This window comes from Corvus hawaiiensis, chromosome 5, assembly GCF_020740725.1.
Source record: "Corvus hawaiiensis isolate bCorHaw1 chromosome 5, bCorHaw1.pri.cur, whole genome shotgun sequence".
Classification (NCBI taxonomy): Eukaryota; Metazoa; Chordata; class Aves; order Passeriformes; family Corvidae; genus Corvus; species Corvus hawaiiensis.
In genome coordinates, this window is record NC_063217.1 from 11138566 (window position 1) to 11157915 (window position 19350).

Here is a 19350-nt window from a genome sequence, read left to right on the forward strand (position 1 = left end):
CTGGGTCCTCTCGGCCCGGTCTGCGGCTCTGAGGCCCCAAGTGCCGCAAGAGACCGCTGCGGTGCTGTCCTGCGGCTGAAAACACGGGGAGCCGCCAGCTCCCAGCAGGGGGTGAGGCTGGAGGGTCGTCAGCGGATGTGCAGCTCTGTTTGGGGAAGGTCTGTGCCGCTGCGACAGCGGGTGCGGAGCAGCAGCGTGAAAACGCCTCCTGAGGGCAAACTCTACAGCGGGACGGCTGGCTGACTGTCAGCCCGGCCCATCAGGGAGACGTCTCGGTACACTTTTTTTAGCAAATAACAGTACATTATGTAATCTGTTTTTGCCCTGTCTGAGCAGAAGCGAGGCCCCGCCATGAATTTGGGCCGCTCGAACAGCGGTCGTGAGATGAGCCCTCACAGGGCTCCTGCAGAAGCGCTTCGTCCCCTGCCTTTACCCTGCCCGGGGCTGTCCTGCTCTGGGCGACTGCCAGCAGCAGATTGCTCGGAAATGCAGAACCGCTAGAACATGGAATAAACCAAAACACTGGTTTATGTCATCTGGCAGAATAAAGGCACGGTATCATTATTCTTGACGGGTACCGAGTGTCTGAGCTGTGTCATTGTTACGCAAGATAATTGATGATAGTACCCTGCAAACTGACCTTTTCCCTCGTGATTTGTGACCCGGTTTTGGTGTCCGGGTATGAATTTGAATTACTACCAGGAGCACTTTCCACGGAAAAAAGGGTTTCCAACTCAACATTTCGCAGTGAAACTGCCGCAGTTCTTCGCAAATTGAAAATAATGTGGTTTTTACTGCCACCTTCACACACGTTTCAAAATTCCAGAGCAAGGCTGAAATTAACACTGAAGTTATTCTTTAGGGGAGCCCGTTGTTATCTCCTATTGTTACTACCTGTTTTGATGTCTTTATTAGATTTGAAACTGTTGACTTGGAGCCAAATCATATTAAAACATTACACGAAGTCAGAGAATTTGTAATGTATTTTAAGTACAGAATGCTTTTTCTATGAACTCTTAGGTTTCCTCATTTGGGTAGTATCACTGATTTGCAATGTAAATAAAGTTAGATGCAATATTACAATGTAATTTTTTTCTCTTTTATGAGTAAAAAGCCTCCAACTGCTGCTTGATTTACCTATTTTCCAGTTAGAAGTGTAGTATATATTTATTTGGCTGGAGGTTGAAACACTTTCTCAATGTCTTTTTTTTTTCCTCTCTCTTTCCAAACTTGTTGCTCAGTACTGGAGCTGCATCTTCCTAGAACTGATTTGGAAGTCACATGCAGAAATACTGTCCTACTGTTCATTTCTACTATGTTTGTACTGTTCAGAACTAGAGGATGACCTCCATAAAAGGATAAGGTTGAAAGAAAAGAGAGGTATCAAGGAGATACATCAAGTTGATGAGGGGGAAAGAAAAAAAGAGTGGTAAAAGCAGACTGCTGAAGTAGTAGTTTCTGTACTTCATTATATTCAAAGTCTATACTGAGCACTTGGTCAGCCCTGGGCCAGGATGTCCTACCTACACCTTTGAGTTGCTTCTTTCAGCCAGTCGTGTTGAATCGTGGCCAGATTCTACCGCCCTGCCCGATGGTTTTTGCACCTTCCAAGCATAGCAGAGATTCCTGCCGTCTGTGTGTGGGCAGGGATCGCTGGGTGTGCCATGAGCAGCAGAGGGCCCTCCAACACCAGCTTTTACTTCTTCGGGCCGGGTTCTAATGAAAAGCAAGATTCTCCTTCTCTCCTGAACCAGTGTATTTGTACCTACTGACAAGGAAATCCTGCAGGGTCTGTGCAGTTTTGTAGTGCTCTTGCCTGACCCCTAGATGCACGCAAGTTGCCAGCAGGCTTCATGGGACCTTACTCCGCTTGTTGCTTAAGACGTGGTATTTTCTTGCTGGAGTCTTTTATCTCTCCCTTTCTTATTACATGATATGGTGATAACCTGTGGTGTCCCTGTTTCATATTTAGTTCATATTTTAATAACAACGGCCATGTAATTCATTTACATTGGATCAAACACGTTTTTTCTTACTTTGTATCCAACCACTTGAATTAGACAAACGGAAGAGCAAGCTTTTAGTTGGCTCTGCACTTCTGTACTCATACATTTAAACAAGTCCATGGATTTAATTAACGACTCTTTAAATTTATTTTTATTATTAAAAAGCAGACATCTGTGGTGCTTCAGTTTGTGTTTTATCTTTTTTTGTTTGCTTCAGTTTAGCTAACAATGGCATCCACATTGAATCAGAAAGAAATGACTAGCCACCAAAATTTATGGGATAGCTTGCTACCAGATTTCCCTAAAGGCCCGCTTTCCAGATATCGTAAGAAAGCTTCCTTCAACTGGAAGGAGATGGCAGTGTTCATAGATGGTGAAGATATCATCCAGCTGAAGGTAAACTTTGCAAGAATTGTAAGCATGTTTTAATTGTGGAGATATCTGTGGAAGTAAGTATGGTTTTTTTAAAGGGAGTATGGTTAGTAATACTCTGTAAATATGGAGCATGAAGAAATTTGATTTGCACAGCCAATTTTCAGAACAGACCTGAACTTTTAAGCAATCTACTCTGCTGTCTCATAAGACTCATTTAATTACTGAACATCAGTACAGGGGAGACCAGCAGGTGGTGCATTTCAGAGCTTGAGTGTTCATTTCAAACTGAGAAAGAACTACATTCTACCATATTTCTTTACTGTTTGCATTAAATCATACACCCCATGGTCTTGCAAGGCACTTAAGGGGAGCTAAGTTCAAGCCACTGTCAAACAGTATTTCTGTCTTACTTTGACCTAATTTCCTGCAATCTTCTGTGCTTGTGTTAATGCTTATGTGGCACCGCAGTTGGAGATGAGCATGTGTACCTCACTGAAAGCTAACCCTACCAAGAGAAGAGATTAACTGCAGCACAAGAGATGGTGTGGAAATGCATGACTTGGAGGTGTAGGAGGAGAAGGAACTAGTTTTCTGAAGGTGGTGTAGATGTACATGGATTTAAGCTAATCTTGAATCTTCACCATAATTATAAAAATCCTGGCAGGTAGATCAGAGAAATCAAAAAGGCCTGGTTCTGCATCTGACTGGTGTGTGTTAGAGCACAGAAAAAACCACAAGTGCTCTGTGTCTGAAGGAATTTCAAAGCTGTGTGGGCATGTAGTGTTGTTTACACAGAGAGGGAATGACTGCCTTTCAAAGGAAAGCACAGGAAGTCTGGGTTTCTTCCTTCTCACGTGAAAGACAAGATGTGGATATCTTGAAGACACAGCTCTGAGATAAAAAAATGCCATAATATATTATCTAATACTAAAAGGATCCAAATTAAAACATTAAAAGATGCACATCCCCACATTGAAGGGCTGCATATGATGGTTCCATTAAATGGAGCCTTTTTTTACTTTCATCTGGGAACAGAGTAGTTGTGGTAGCTTAATAGCTTTACCGTCATGGCATATTTCTAACTGAATGTGACCCCTGAATTTTTACCTTTATCCTCAGACTGAGGGACTTTTGCCTATTAGATTCTGGCTATAGCTTCATACATTGAGATAATGAAGCTGCTATAGGAAGCAAGTTAAGTTTTACCATACTGTTCTTGTACATTCAGACTGAATCAGGGAATCACTTCATGGTGAAGGAGATTTCATAAAATTTAGCTGCATGAGTTGTATATATAATGACAGACCATTTAAATATATTTTCTAATTCTCTGAAATTTTTGCTTTATAAGTTTATACCTTCCAGCAAACAATTGTAGTTTGAGACCCAGTGTTGCTCTGGAAGAAAGTTAACTGTTTTTGTTAATGCTTTTAGGTTAACGTTCTCATGTCAGTTTTTCCCCTTCAAGAACAGAATCTTCTCTGCTCTGGAAAATGATCCTCTCTTTGCACATCATCCTGGAGAAGATTTGTGCCGGGAGAAATATCAGGAGCTGACATTCCTGCGCTGTAAAAGGCTCTTTGAGTATGAATTTCTTACTCAGCAAGAGATCATAGAGAACCCATTAAAGAGTTTTATTATGATTCTCTGTATAGGAATGTATGATTGGTCTCCATCTCTCCAGCTTGCCTTACATTGTGTTGTAAGTACAGTTCAAGGGCTATAGTGGTATGTGTTTGAATTTAAGTAACTTCTAATACCATAATTCTGTTGCTTTATGCATATTTTATTAAAAGTAGATATTTTCCTCGTCCTTTCTTTCCAAAAATGGAACTAAGTTTTAACTGTTTAGAAGAATCAGAGAGCTGTGGGTAATCTTTGTTGTTAAACCCCTGTCTCCACTGGAATCTCACCTGGAAAGTAAAGGTGAAACAGTACAGACAGATACACAGAAAAATTTTGATGTCTTTTGTCTATTCCTCTGCCTCCTCTCTAGGGCAGTAGCAGCTCAAGAACTTGGTTGTTGGTGGCTGTGTATTTGCTAAAGATTTGCAGGTATCAGAAACTTACCTGCCTAAGCCCCAGTGTCTTAATTAAGGGCAGAATCCAGAAGGAATGGAAACCAGTATAAAATTTCTCACATCAGTGGCTGTATTCTGTTATTCAGTTGCTTCCCAGATGGGTCTCTCACAAAGAATACTCAGCATAGCTGGTCAAATAATATCAGTTGAATTAATTAATTGTTACTATTCACATGGCTGGGGAGCATCTAGGAAGTAAGAGTTTTGCTGTGTGAATATCCTTGTAGGAAAACTGAAGGTAGCTTCCAAATCAGCATTCTTGTTTGATCCTGAAGCAGCTACCTTCAGTTCCCAATCCATTTGCAGTAAAATGAACTAAAATAGTCTTTAAGTTTTCCTTTGCTCAAGGGAACATCACTAAGGACAAGTGGAAAGTATTTTTAAGCATTTGCAATGAAGGCTTGAGCAGGTTGGAGCTGGGACAAGTTCAGTCATCTGTAAAGGGGCCTTGACAAGATCAAATCCTGACTTACCTCCCCCAGCCACAGTCTAATGATAGTTTACTGTGCAGCCCACTTTCCCTGGTCTGTTTATTGGACATCACTATTAAAAATCATGGACATCACTATTAAAAATCATGTGCAATTTGTGCTTTTCATCACAGGACACTGATTTCATTCATAATTCTGTTTTTACAGGTATTTGCAGGACCAGTTATAAGTGCTTCTAAGAGGTTTGCACACATTGTGAAACAAATTTATAGCATGGAGGTAATTTTTTCTAATAATTTGTGAGAAATGGACACTACCAGAACTGCATCACTATTTGCACTTTTGTGTTATTTCTGATCTCTTTACATACCTAGGTACTTCTAAATGGCAAAAGAAAAGACCATGGAGCAGATTCAAGCACTGAGCTCTGGCTGTCCTCACTGCTAGCTCATAAACTACTTCCTGGATATGCTTTAAGCTGTCCAAGTTAACATACAGACAAGATTTAGGAACTTTTCCCAAAAGGCAATATAGATGACACTACACCAGTTTAAGCTCTGTCCAGAGTCATTTAAGAGTATCCTACTAGGATACTCTTAACCTTGATGTGTTGCCATAAAAATTCCATTCTAATGCTATAAAACGGGAAATAATAATGTCTTAATGCGAAGAAACACCACATGGAGTTCAGTGGAGACTCAGGACCAAGTACTCTGCAGAATAAGTGCAGCCTGCCTGATATAGAAGGTGCCAATCCTAAACAGTTTCTCCTCTCTAGGCCATGTGAGCAGCATTCACTGGCTGCCCAGACCCTCTTTGATTTTGCAAGATAAGTATTCTGAGTGCACCTCAACTGAGCTTTGTGCTTCTTTTGTTGCTCTTTATCACTTCCTGTTTTGGGGGTTTTTTTGCCAATTTACTTTCCAATAGCTGCATTTGCAATCATTTGAAAGTCTTGCAGTTTTAATTAATGTCAGAAAGTGGTCTTGAACTGTGCAGTGTATCTCCTTATTTAGATTTTTGGATGTTTTGCTCTGACTGAACTCAGCCATGGAACTAACACCAAAGGCATACGGACTACGGCCACGTTTGATCCTAGCACTCAGGTCAGTCCTTAATGCATACTGTCAACCAGGCTTCCTTTCCATACAAAACTGTGTAAGAAGGAGTTGGTCCCTGCCTAGGCTTCAGCTCTCACAGTTGAAACAGCCCTCTCAGTTCTTTACTTGAACTCACAGCTCAGTTTAACCTAAGATCTAGGAAATGCTTCCCAATCCATTAGTCTGCTTTATTTTTTTTTTTTAACTGCTTAAATGAGCAGTTAAAAAAGCTGAGTTTCAGGCTTTACAGTGGTAAATGAAGTAATGAGATTTTTGAACTCTGAAATTTTTTCCTTACTACATGTGTTCTCTCCAAAGTTGAACACAATAAGAGAGATCTCAGGTGTTAGAATGCAGTACAGAATAAAATCCTGGCAGTTAATGAATGTTTTCAAAACATTACCAGGGTAATGAAAAAGAAAAGCTGTGACCTGATTTTTATTATTTATATAATTTTCTTTTTCTTTCCTGGCTACAGGAATTTGTCATCAATACACCTGACTTTGAAGCTGCAAAGTTCTGGGTTGGTAATATGGGGAAACATGCTACTCATGCCGTTTTGTATGCCCAGCTCTATACTCCTGATGGACAGTGCCAAGGATTACATTCCTTTATTGTACAGGTAGAGTGGAAATATTGCTAATCCTTTTTTGCTTTTGGGGAGGAGTAGGTTCAAATTAAAAACTTCATTATGCTGTTATTTATACCCGACCAGCAGATTCCTTATTTAATGCCTTCACAGTTCATTGCAGTTGTAACCAGTGTACTTTTTTTAAATGGTCACTGATTTTGTGAAGGTTGTAGAGCTAGTTTTATACTGTCAGTTTTCTGCAAAATTTCTCAAAATACAAAAGAGCTGAAAAGTCTCCAGATGATCGTGGTACTTAGTTAGAACTCATCTGTGTTATATGAAGTCCTGAAAGTCTTGCATGGGGCTTAAGATGATTTATGTCTGCCAATGCTGCAGGCTGATCTGCATGAAATCTGCAAACTTCTACCACAGAAATCATTTTAGAAGATTAAAGGCGTCATAAAATATGTCAGTGCAATAGAAAACTTGTACATAGTAAAATGAACTAGTTGCAGACTGAACAGAGTTTATTACAGAATCAGGGAATATCTCAAAGCTGATTTTTACATAAAAATTCCATTGGTTCCTGCTGTGTCTGTGTACACCTGAAGAGGTTTCAGTGCTAATCTGATGAGAGCAGTCATCAGTGTTAAGGGATATTTAACACAGTGATGTGATTAGTGTCATCTTCCAATGGGATTTTCATTAAAGCATCTATGTCCTGAATGAGAGGATGCATAAGTACAAGTTATATCCAGGATTATGTGCTTGAAAGAAACAGAGACATCTCTTTATCATTAATAACGGGTACAAGATGGGAATATTTTCAACCTTTGAAAAATTCAGCCAATAACTTACATTGTTCTACTACTGGAATGTTGTGTTTCACTTCTCTACAGATTCGAGATACAAAAACTCTCCTACCAATGCCAGGTGTGATGGTAGGTGACATAGGAAAGAAACTTGGGCAGAATGGGTTGGATAATGGGTAAGTCAATACATTTGAAAGAGAAAATATTCTAATTACATTCAAAATGTAATGGTGCAAAGATCCCCCTGTATCAGTTCTGTCTTTATTCCTGAAGTGTTCACTAGTGATTTTAAATTTTTGATATTTCTAAAAAAACCCCAGACTGAAAGATCTTGGATTTCAGTATTTTCTATCTGAATAAACAGTCTTTCAGCCTTCCTCACTTTTTAAAATGTGAAGTGCTCCTGGTATTCTGTGAATATCCCCAGACAGTCTTGCAGTTATAGACTCTGCAACAATAATAATGGAAAAAAAATGGATTAAGTTCTGAGTAAAGAACTTTATCAACCTGTGCACCCATCTGGGTGTAAGCCTTTAATTATTTTCTCTGTTGATTTCTAGCCCACAGGAAGGGTAGTGGTGGTCCACAGACAAGCTTTATTTTTAGTAAAGATGTAAGACTAATGAGACCCAAGAGAGAAACGATGTATCTTGTTTAAACCATGGGATTTCTAGACTACAGACAAGAAAGAGAAGGCTAGTTATTTTATTCCATATTATGTATGTTCAGTTGAAATAAAAAAGAAGCTGGCTCCATTTCTTAGTCATGGACTCCAGTGGCCTTACTGTGTCTACTTTACTATCCAAAGGTGTCTGATAGGGAGGAGATACAGAGAGGAAACAGAGGTAGATTTCTGCATTAAAACATCATTATGTAATAATTATTTAAACTGTTGTATTACTTATGTAGCTCTGTATAAAGACCGAAACTTAAAATGGTAAACAAGGATTTCATTCTTTATGCCTCAAGTTTACTTCTTTCTATTGATTCAGTTTGTTACAGATAGTGTATTGTCCTTCAAAATATGTCATTGCAGTAAATACAATATAGACATCTTAAAGTATCCTGGTTTCAAATATAATGGCTTTGACCATCTTTCCAGAAGATTGTAGGAATTTTATGATTATGTAGTTCATTACCACTGATTCTCTGTTTTCTGAAGACACCAAAAAAATAAATGTAAAAAAACCAAAACAACCCAAAATTAATTTATAGGGGAAAACTGTGAGAAAGACTTTGAAAAGAGGGATGTTTAAGGTTTGGTGGGTATTTTTTCTTGCTTATGCATTACAGACTAGTAGCCACCAGATGGCACAGCAGCATGGGCCTGAGTAATCTAAATGTTGTTCAACGTCATACTTCTGTAGAAGTGTTCAAATTCTGCTGTTCATTCTTATATTGAATCACAGTTTTACGTGCAACTCAGGAAAGAAGAGTCTGCTTGTTATGTGACTTTAAAATGTACATAATTTTAGATCCATTTCTCTATTATCTACTGGGAAAAAATAAAGTATTTCTTAAAATGTTGGTAATAACTGAATAATTTGAAATTATAATCCATAAAATACAGTGCAAATGAGATACCAGTGACTTCCTACCTTAATGTCAGATGGAGTCCCTTATCTTAGTTGACATCATGTGTCATTTAAAGCAGTCATAGGGTATTCCTGTTTACTTTGTATATGTTGTTTTTAAAAAATTATTATTGTGTTCAAACAGTAGTGCCCAAAGAGCCCCAGTCATGGATCTAGATCTCTTAAGTATGCATCAAGACAGTCTGTGTGTTAGAAACCTTAAGACAGCTCTTGCAGATTAAGGCAGAAGGGTGAGGGAGCCCAAGGTTACCAATAGATACCCTTCATTTAGCTAAGAGCTCCAGGGGCCTGTGTTCCTGAACTACCTCAGCTCATTTTTTTTTGGAGAAGTCTAAGGTTAGAGGCAGGCCAACATTTTTCTCACGAACCAGGGAACCAAGTTTTGTTCTGTAACCTTCCTGCTCACACTGAGATGTCAGAAGTGTCAGGGCTTGTAGATGTTGGCTCTCAGAGGTACACAAAGGTCTGGATGGGGACTAGAGAGGAAGTTCTGTATTTGTTTGCAGAGACAACAAGCCATGCCACCCTAGAAAAGGGACTCTTGGTTGCATGATCTGCAAAATGCCAGGATCCACAGAGAGATATTTCACCAGATACTGCCTTGTCAAGGTGTTCTCCTTGGCCATTTAGCAATCTTACATCCTAGTTTATCCCAGAGGAAGCATGGACTTGTATGTGGAGAGGAGAAAACCTTCCCTTATGCTGTGACTACAAGTATTAGTTTCTACTGGATGCATTGCCAGGTTTTTTGAATGTGTGTGTGAAGTCTGGTTCAACTACCATGAACACTTAGTAAATCAGGTCTATTTCCATGTAGCTACACTCAGGATATGTGGTCACAGTGAGGATCAGAGTCTGAGATCTCTTACAGAGATGTTTGATTTTGTTCCTCTGCTTCAAGAGATTTATGCTAATAATTTTCAGTATGGATACAGAGAGTTAATTTCCTGAACACTAATGAAGGTCATGGGGAAGAAATTCCAGAGCCTCCTTGGAAAATGCTATTGATTTATGCTGTGTAAGAAAACAGAGTGGTTGATAGTAGTTGTCCATTCTGGCTTTGAAAAACAATTAATCTCTTGGGTTGTTTGGCTGAAAGCTGGTTTCCTGCTAATGCAGAGTGTAATTTTTTTAGTTAGAGAAGGAAGAAAAAAGAAAAAAAGACAAAATCACTGTAAAATATTTTAAAATATTTTCCTTTCCCTAGGAAATTTACAACAATTTGTGTAATCATTGCATAAAGGGGTAAAATAGAACTCTGTTTTTTCTTATGGAGAGTTTAGACTGGTTTTGTGTTTTGTTACCAAAATTAAATCAGACTGCCACCAGGGGGTGCAAATGCTTCAGTCTTTATTTTATAATATTATAATGTCCCCCTGTTGCTAGTGCTCTGGCAATCTTTGAAATATGCTGTTCACTGAGGACCCAGAATGGTAGTAGCTGAGGGAAAAAAAACTACTGAATAAATCCCTGAGTATTTGGGATTTCAGGGGCTTTTCAATAAAATGAAAGGCAGGTGTAAGGAGTGGGGGCAGGGGGGTGACATACACATAAAGCAAGAGCAGGGCTAAGTGTTGATGTGCATTTCTGTTTCTTTCCTTTGGTGTGGGGGTTTTTTGGTTGGGGTTTTCTGGGAGGAGCTGTACCTTGGCTAATGGAACATTGCCAGAATTACCCATTACCTGTTACTTCAGTGCGCATCAGTAAATGTTTGGCACTGAATTGGTGGTGAACCAATTTCCTGTCCCGTTTTAACTAGCAGCAAATTCCTGCTTTCCCCTCTCCAGAGATGAAAATGATGCCCAACTGAATCAGCATGGGAAGAGTGAAAATCAGATATAATTATATTTCTGAAGTGGTGCTTACCATGCCTCTCTTTGTAAAACATGTTATGAGCTTGTTCAGCTCTGTCCACTGATAACATGTATATAGTTTGTAGAGCAGATAAAACCTATAGTAAGGGAAGAACTAGAACAATAAAGCTGTCACTTTACCTTAAGTCTTTGTAGGGGATTAAAGGGTATTTCTGGAGGATGAATTAACTGCATCTAATGATAATGGTGGGTTTGGGAAAACTGATGGGGTTTATTAGCTGTTTAACAGCCTCTCATTTACAATTAAAATGTAGTCAATCTTTGCGCACATACAACACACTAAGATGTTCAGCATGTTCTCTAGCAATCAGTGAGGCCAGATTCACTTTTCTGGATACTGAAAAAAAACGCCCAAGAAGAAATGGGTAAAGGGGATTTATTGGAGAGACAAGCAATAAATTGTGTAAAAGAATCCCTTCTGGAAAGAGATTGCAGGCTCAGAAAGCCCTCACTACAATCCCTTGTATATTGGCAAAGATGGCATACATCACATGACTTCCAAGCCTTTACAAATTGCTTTAAATGGTTAATTCATAATTTGTTTCTTTGTTACTATTTCAGTATCACTGCCAATTATACTATGATTCTGCTACTGCTAGTTTAAGGGCAGAAGAAATGAAAGTCTAGTCCTTTTTGTCTTGTACTATTGTCTCGGTTTTGAAAGACAGGTGTCTGCTAAGGAAGGCAGAGGCCCCCCTTGAAGTGGCAGATATAACCCCTTTTCCCTCCAAGTTATTATATTTTGAAATCAAGAGCCTTTAGGCGAAGATGTGGGAAATAGGAATAACAGTTCTTTACTATATATATATATGTATATAACCAGTCAAACAAAACAACAACAACTCTGGCAGTAACAGCAATCACAAACCCAGTGCCAGCCTTCTCGGCTGTCGGGCCCTTTCCCCTCGGGTGCAGTTCCGCTCGCAGCCGGCAGGGGCGCTGGCGGCTCCCGGTGAGCAGGGCAGGTGCGATGGTTCCCCCGCGGCTGCAGGGGGCGCTCCGGAGCGAGCTCGGGAAACCCGCGGCTCTGGTGCCCTGGGATCCCGGGAAGGGATGGAACAAAGGCTTCACAAACCCCTGGGCAGCTGATCCCGGGCTCTCAGGAACAGCAGGCTGAAACGGCAGGCTGGAACGGCAGGGACGGACGCAAATCCCGGGTGGCAGGCGAGATGTATCCAGATGGGAGAACCCCACGGAGGCCCAGGCAGGCAGGGCGAGCAGGGCTACAGCGTAGCGAAAGCTCGAAGCAGCAGCGGAGCAGGGCAGCCACAGCTCGGCCTCCAGCAGGGCAGGGAAAGCGGCTTTTGGGGTCCCAGCGTTGTTTCCAGCAGGAAGAAAGAACGGCCAAAAAGAAAGCAGCAGCAGCTCCTTTCTCTGCAGCTTCTCTCTCCGGACGCTCAGAGCGAACTGTCCCCACACCCAGGTGTAGACAAAGGAGTAGCCGGGCCCGCCCCACTCCCCTTTTTGTCTTTCTTAAGTACAGCTATTTGTCCCCTAGCAACATGCATATGGGAGAAAATTCCTTTAACAGGAAAAAAACTAAGACTAAACTAAAACCCCAACATTATCCACCCCGAATTTTTTCCCATACTAACATGTTACATGAAACTTAACTTTTTTAACCATATAAATCTATGCATTACCCAAATTATATACAAATATACATGCTGATACTGATACAAGTACAGAGCCATGGGTAGTTCACCCTAAAACAAGGTCCCCTTGAGGTAAGCATCGGGTCTCTCCATCCTTTTGCATCACCCACCAGGTGCAACCTGGTCCCTGAGCAAAAACAACCCCACGGATGGGTTTGTCTTTGCTCAAGGCAGACTTTACCCAAACAGTTTTTCCAAGCATACCTCTCATGTGCACCACTGGAACCTTATCCCCGTCTGTTGTTTGTAGGGGTTCGGATTGGGCAGGGCCTGCTCGGCTGGTGGAACCTCGAGTGTTAACTAACCAGGTGGCTCTTGCTAAATGCATCTCCCAGTTTTTGAAAGTCCCCCCACCCAGTGCCTTCAAGGTGGTTTTAAGCAGTCCATTACACCGCTCAACCTTCCCAGCTGCTGGTGCATGGTAAGGGATGTGGTACACCCACTCTATGCCATGTTCTCTAGCCCAGGTGTTTATAAGGCTGTTCTTGAAATGAGTCCCATTGTCAGACTCGATTCTCTCAGGGGTGCCATGCCTCCAAAGGACTTGCTTTTCCAGGCCCAGGATGGTGTTCCGGGCAGTAGCGTGAGGCACAGGGTAGGTCTCCAGCCATCCAGTGGTGGCTTCTACCATTGTGAGCACATAGCGCTTGCCTTGGCGGGTTTGAGGCAGTGTGATGTAATCAATCTGCCAGGCCTCCCCATACTTGTATTTGGACCATCGCCCACCATACCACAGAGGCTTCACCCGCTTGGCCTGCTTGATCGCAGCGCATGTCTCACAATCATGGATAACCTGGGAGATACTGTCCATGGTTAGATCCACCCCTCGGTCTCGTGCCCACTTATAGGTGGCATCTCTGCCCTGATGACCTGAGGCATCATGGGCCCATCGAGCTAGGAACAGTTCTCCTTTATGTTGCCAATCCAAGTCTATCTGGGACACCTCTATTTTCGCAGCCTGATCTACCTGTTTGTTGTTACGATGTTCTTCATTAGCCCGGCTCTTGGGGATGTGAGCATCTACATGACGGACCTTCACGGATAGCTTCTCTACCCGAGTGGCAATGTCTTTCCACTCTTCAGCAGCCCAGATTGGTTTTCCTCTGCGCTGCCAGTTTGCCTTATTCCACCTTTCCAGCCAACCCCACAGAGCATTGGCTACCATCCATGAATCAGTGTAGAGGTAGAGCTTTGGCCACTTCTCTCTTTCAGCTATGTCCAGAGCTAATTGGACAGCTTTGAGCTCAGCAAATTGGCTTGATCCACCTTCTCCTTCAGTAGCCTGTGCAACTTGTCGTGTGGGGCTCCATACAGCGGCTTTCCATTTCCGGCTAGCGCCTACAATTCGGCAGGAACCATCAGTGAAGAGGGCGTATTGTCTTTCACTCTCTGGTAGCTCGTTATATGGTGGGGCTTCTTCGGCACGTGTCACCTGCTCCTCTTCTTCTTCAGAAGATAACCCAAAAGTCTCACCTTCCGGCCAGTTTGTAATTATTTCCAAGATCCCAGGGCGACTTGGGTTTCCAATTCGGGCGCGCTGCGTGATGAGGGCAATCCATTTGCTCCAAGTAGCGTCGGTGGCGTGATGCGTGGAGGGAACCTTTCCTCTGAACATCCACCCCAGCACCGGTAGTCGGGGTGCCAGGAGGAGTTGTGCCTCTGTGCCGATTACTTCTGAGGCAGCCTGAACTCCTTCATAAGCTGCCAGGATTTCCTTCTCTGTGGGAGTGTAGTTGGCTTCAGACCCTCTGTAGCTTCGGCTCCAGAATCCCAGTGGTCGGCCCCGAGTCTCACCAGGCACCTTCTGCCAGAGGCTCCAGGACAGACCATTGTTCCCAGCTGCAGAGTAGAGCACGTTCTTCACCTCTGGTCCTGTCCTGACTGGGCCAAGGGCTATGGCATGAGCAATTTCCTGTTTGATCTGAGTGAAGGCTTGCTGCTGTTCAGGGCCCCAGTGGAAATCATTCTTCTTGCGGGTAACCAGGTAGAGAGGACTCACGATCTGGCTGTACTCGGGAATGTGCATCCTCCAGAAACCTATAGCACCTAGGAAAGCTTGTGTTTCCTTCTTGTTGGTCGGCGGAGACATTGCTGTGATCTTATTGATGACCTCGGTGGGAATCTGACGTCGTCCATCTTGCCACTTTACTCCCAGGAACTGGATCTCTCGGGCAGGTCCCTTGACCTTGCTCTTCTTGATGGCAAAACCAGCTTGCAGGAGAATTTGAATTATTCTCTCTCCTTTCTCAAACACTTCGGTTGCGGTGTTCCCCCACACAATGATGTCATCAATGTACTGCAGATGTTCTGGAGCCTCACCCTTTTCTAGTGCAGTCTGGATCAGTCCATGACAGATGGTGGGACTGTGCTTCCACCCCTGGGGCAGTCAATTCCAGGTGTACTGCACGCCCCTCCAGGTGAAGGCAAACTGAGGCCTGCACTCTGCTGCCAGAGGAATGGAGAAGAATGCATTGGCAATGTCAATAGTGGCGTACCACTTTGCTGCTTTGGACTCCAGCTCGTACTGGAGCTCCAACATGTCTGGCACGGCAGCGCTCAGCGGTGGAATCACTTCATTCAGGGCACGATAGTCCACAGTCAATCTCCATTCCCCGTCAGACTTGCGCACAGGCCAGATGGGGCTGTTGAAGGGTGAGTGGGTCTTGCTGACCACCCCTTGACTCTCCAGCTCGCGGATCATCTTGTGGATGGGGATCACAGCATCTCGATTTGTCCGATACTGCCGGCGGTGCACTGTCGAGGTGGCAATTGGCACTCGTTGCTCTTCCACTTTCAGGAGCCCAACTGCAGAAGGATTCTCAGATAGTCCAGGCAGGGTGTTCAATTGCCTAATGCCCTCTGCCTCCACAGCAGCAATCCCAAATGCCCACCTGAGTCCTTTTGGGTCTTTGTAGTAGCCATTCCGGAGGAAGTCTATGCCCAGAATACACGGGGCCTCTGGGCCGGTCACAATCAGATGCTTTTGCCACTCCTTCCCAGTCAGGCTCACCTCAGCTTCCAAAAGGGTCAACTGCTGTGATCCCCCGGTCACCCCAGCAATGGATACAGGTTCTGCCCCCACATGTCCCGATGGCATTAAAGTACACTGTGCCCCAGTATCAACCAATGCATCATATTTTTGTGGCTCTGATGTGCCAGGCCATCGGATCCACACCGTCCAGAAAACTCGGTTCTCCCGTGCCTCTTCCTGGCTAGAGGCAGGGCCCCTCTAGCCCTGGTTATCATTCTTTCCCTGGGCGTACATGCTCGAGGTACCTTCAAGGGGATCCGACATATCATCCTCCCTTCTGTAATGCCTGGCAGCTCGGTCACGGGAGGCTGAGGCTACCTTCACCTTAGCGGAACCCCCTCGGTTAGTGCCTCCCTCCTTGAGTTCATGCACCCGCGCTGCCAGGGCAGAGGTGGGTTTCCCATCCCACCTTCTCATGTCTTCCCCATGCTCACACAGGAAAAACCACAGCTCAGCTCGTGGGGTGTACCCTCTCTCTCTAGCAGGGGGACGACGGGCTCTGACTTGGGGGCCTGTGACTCGCACTGGTGCCACACTGACCCTCCTCATCTCCTCCCTCATCTCCTCCCTCATCTCCTTCATCTCCTCTTTGAGGTCCTGGACCACAGCAGAGACATGAGCTTTCAGCGGGCCATTGATCATGCTGTCATAATGCCTGAGCCTGTTGGCAACAGAGCCCACTGTTTCTCGGGTATTGTCAGCATCAATTGTTGCAATGAAGGTGGTGTATTGTGATGGCCCTAGCCTTGCCAGGTTCCACATCATCTGTCCTGTGCACCTGACCTTATCGGGGTCATTATCATGCTGTCCATCCTTCCCAAAGAGTACCTCTAATATTGCCACCTCTCTTAGCTGTTGGATCCCTTGCTCGAGTGTCTTCCACTGCATTCTATGATGATACTCCTGCATTCTTTCTTTGTGAATGAACCTTTCTCTCACACTCATTAAGAGCCGCTCCCAAAGAGAGAGAAGCCCTGGCTCCCTCACAAATATCTGGTCCACACCTGGGTCCTGGGTCAACGATCCCAGATACCTTGCCTCACCACTATCCAGTTGCACACTTGTGCCCATAAGGTCCCAAACCCGAAGCAGCCAGGTGGTATAAGGCTCACGCCCCCTTCGCACAATGTCGTTTCGCATAGCACGGAGACTGTCGTGCGACAGGGACTCAGTGATGACTTCTGGCTCTGGCTCTCCTGCTGGTTGTGAGGGCCCTGGTTGCCCATCATCATTAACTGGTCGTACTGATTTGGTCTTATACTTCCTCCTTTGCACAGGGGCGACTGCTGCTGGCTGTGGTTGTCCTTGTGGTTCAGCTGAAGCCTGGACGGTTGTAACATCCGTGGGTTCCACTGCTGCACCATCGGACTCACCCTCTTTGGGGCAGGGAGAGGGTTTTTCACTAGCTGAGGAGGTGTATTCCCTTAGCAATTGGCATATCTCCTGGCGCACCTGGCCCATCTCCTGGCACATCTCCTTGCGCACCTGGCCCATCTCCTGGCATATCCCCTGGCGCACCTGACCCATCTCTTGGCACATCTCCTGCATCCCTTTTGCCAGTACCCCCACCCAGTTTGGGTAGTCCATTTCTGAGGTGGACTGTTGGGCAGTATCAGTCTGTGGGGCGGGATCTCTAGTGTCTGGGGCTGTGGCAGGCTCTGGCTCTGGGGTAGGATCTCTAGTGTCTGGGGCCGTGTCAGGCTCTGGGGCAGGATCAGGCTCTGGGGTAGGAACTCTACTCTCTGGGGCCATGTCAGGTTCTGGGGCAGGATCTCTAGTCTCTGGGGCTGGTGTCCGGGTAGATATCCAAGCCAATCTCAACTTATCCTTGAATGCTAAATAGAGTAGGCCTATCAGCAGCAGATGGTTAGTATTCAGAGGGAATTTAAACCCTTCGAAAATTGATGGGGTGGGCCCAAAGAACTGGTTGAGGGGTTGGGAGAAAACTTCCCCTGGTGTCATTTCCTCACAGAAGGTACCATTGTTAACATAACCCCAAAAACATGTGCTCAGTGTGTGATAGCTGTTTATCCATGTGCCCACATTCCGGAGGAAGTTAAAAACCCATGAATTCCTCACCTTCTCGACCCATAACGCAAGCTGGATAACAGCAATGGTAGCCTTAGTCAGAGGACCCATATTCAAGTAAGGAGCTGCAAAGGGGAAGAATATAGCCACGGCTACATGCCACCCAAACCAGGGTAAACTAGACCACATAGTGCTGCCTAACAAGGTTCCAATATCCAGCACACAAAATAAAGTTATCGAGGAACTGTTATTCCTTTTTCACCTCTATCTCTTAATGCCCTCAGGCCCCACGTTGGGCGCCAAGATCTGTCTCGGTTTTGAAAGACAGGTGTCTGCTAAGGAAGGCAGAGGCCCCCCTTGAAGTGGCAGATATAACCCCTTTTCCCTCCAAGTTATTATATTTTGAAATCAAGAGCCTTTAGGCGAAGATGTGGGAAATAGGAATAACAGTTCTTTACTATATATATATATATGTATATAACCAGTCAAACAAAACAACAACAACTATGGCAGTAACAGCAATCACAAACCCAGTGCCAGCCTTCTCGGCTGTCGGGCCCTTTCCCCTCGGGTGCAGTTCCGCTCGCAGCCGGCAGGGGCGCTGGCGGCTCCCGGTGAGCAGGGCAGGTGCGATGGTTCCCCCGCGGCTGCAGGGGGCGCTCCGGAGCGAGCTCGGGAAACCCGCGGCTCTGGTGCCCTGGGATCCCGGGAAGGGATGGAACAAAGGCTTCACAAACCCCTGGGCAGCTGATCCCGGGCTCTCAGGAACAGCAGGCTGAAACGGCAGGCTGGAACGGCAGGGACGGACGCAAATCCCGGGTGGCAGGCGAGATGTATCCAGATGGGAGAACCCCACGGAGGCCCAGGCAGGCAGGGCGAGCAGGGCTACAGCGTAGCGAAAGCTCGAAGCAGCAGCGGAGCAGGGCAGCCACAGCTCGGCCTCCAGCAGGGCAGGGAAAGCGGCTTTTGGGGTCCCGGCGTTGTTTCCAGCAGGAAGAAAGAACGGCCAAAAAGAAAGCAGCAGCAGCTCCTTTCTCTGCAGCTTCTCTCTCCGGACGCTCAGAGCGAACTCACCCCACACCCAGGTGTAGACAAAGGAGTAGCCAGGCCCGCCCCACTCCCCTTTTTGTCTTTCTTAAGTACAGCTATTTGTCCCCTAGCAACATGCATATGGGAGAAAATTCCTTTAACAGGAAAAAAACTAAGACTAAACTAAAACCCCAACAACTATTCATCCTCTTCCCTGTCATTTAGATTTTGCAACTGTTGAAGTTATTTCACTGGGAAGATAGGAGTTACAATACACAGTTGAAGCCTAAATAGTCTTTGGAGCTTCATCTTTCAATCTGAAACAGTAGTTCAGTGAAGATAATATTCATATCAGCTTCTTTGGTTATTTGCTTCTACTCCCACACTGTCTTTTCCTTTCTGCTCTGATGAACATTTATGTAGCTGTGTAGGGGACTCAGCTAGGGAACTGGAACTACCTGAAACTAACCCCACCAATTTTAGCTGTCTTCAGTCAGATAATTTGTCAGGTCTGGTTCACTGCAAGGCCTTAGGAGTGGCTGTTTCAGTACAGGAAAAAGAGCAGAGATGTAAGAAATCAAGTGTAAAAATTGGTCCTGCTTCCCAAATAAACCAGCTTAGGCTTGTTTAATATTTTTTATTGACTTACAGCCTCTAAGTCACAAACAATTGCAATAGCAATACCAATGAAGTGGCTGTAGAAGAAAAATTAATGTTAAAAATGCTTGTGCCTGTATTTACATGATCTGAATATACCATCAA

The 19350-nt window shown here is 44.5% G+C and overlaps 1 protein-coding gene across 6 annotated transcripts in view; it reads left to right on the plus strand.

Moving 5' to 3' along the window:
- The window catches only part of ACOX3 (acyl-CoA oxidase 3, pristanoyl), a 38813-nt gene that overhangs the window by 105 nt on the left and 19358 nt on the right, over positions 1–19350 (plus strand). For 2 of the 6 annotated variants that reach the window (XR_007203491.1, XM_048302901.1), the window contains exons 1-7: positions 1–275; positions 2224–2402; positions 3850–4083; positions 5101–5172; positions 5910–5999; positions 6472–6615; positions 7464–7552. Coding sequence is in view for 5 of the 6 variants with exons in the window: in XM_048302901.1 (XP_048158858.1) it covers positions 2235–2402; positions 3850–4083; positions 5101–5172; positions 5910–5999; positions 6472–6615; positions 7464–7552 (797 nt within the window). In the remaining variant the exon portion in view is untranslated. Of the gene's footprint in view, positions 276–2223; positions 2403–3849; positions 4084–5100; positions 5173–5909; positions 6000–6471; positions 6616–7463; positions 7553–19350 lie in introns of those variants that run through there. The other 4 variants (XM_048302904.1, XM_048302903.1, XM_048302905.1 and 1 more) reach the window with 4 other exon arrangements.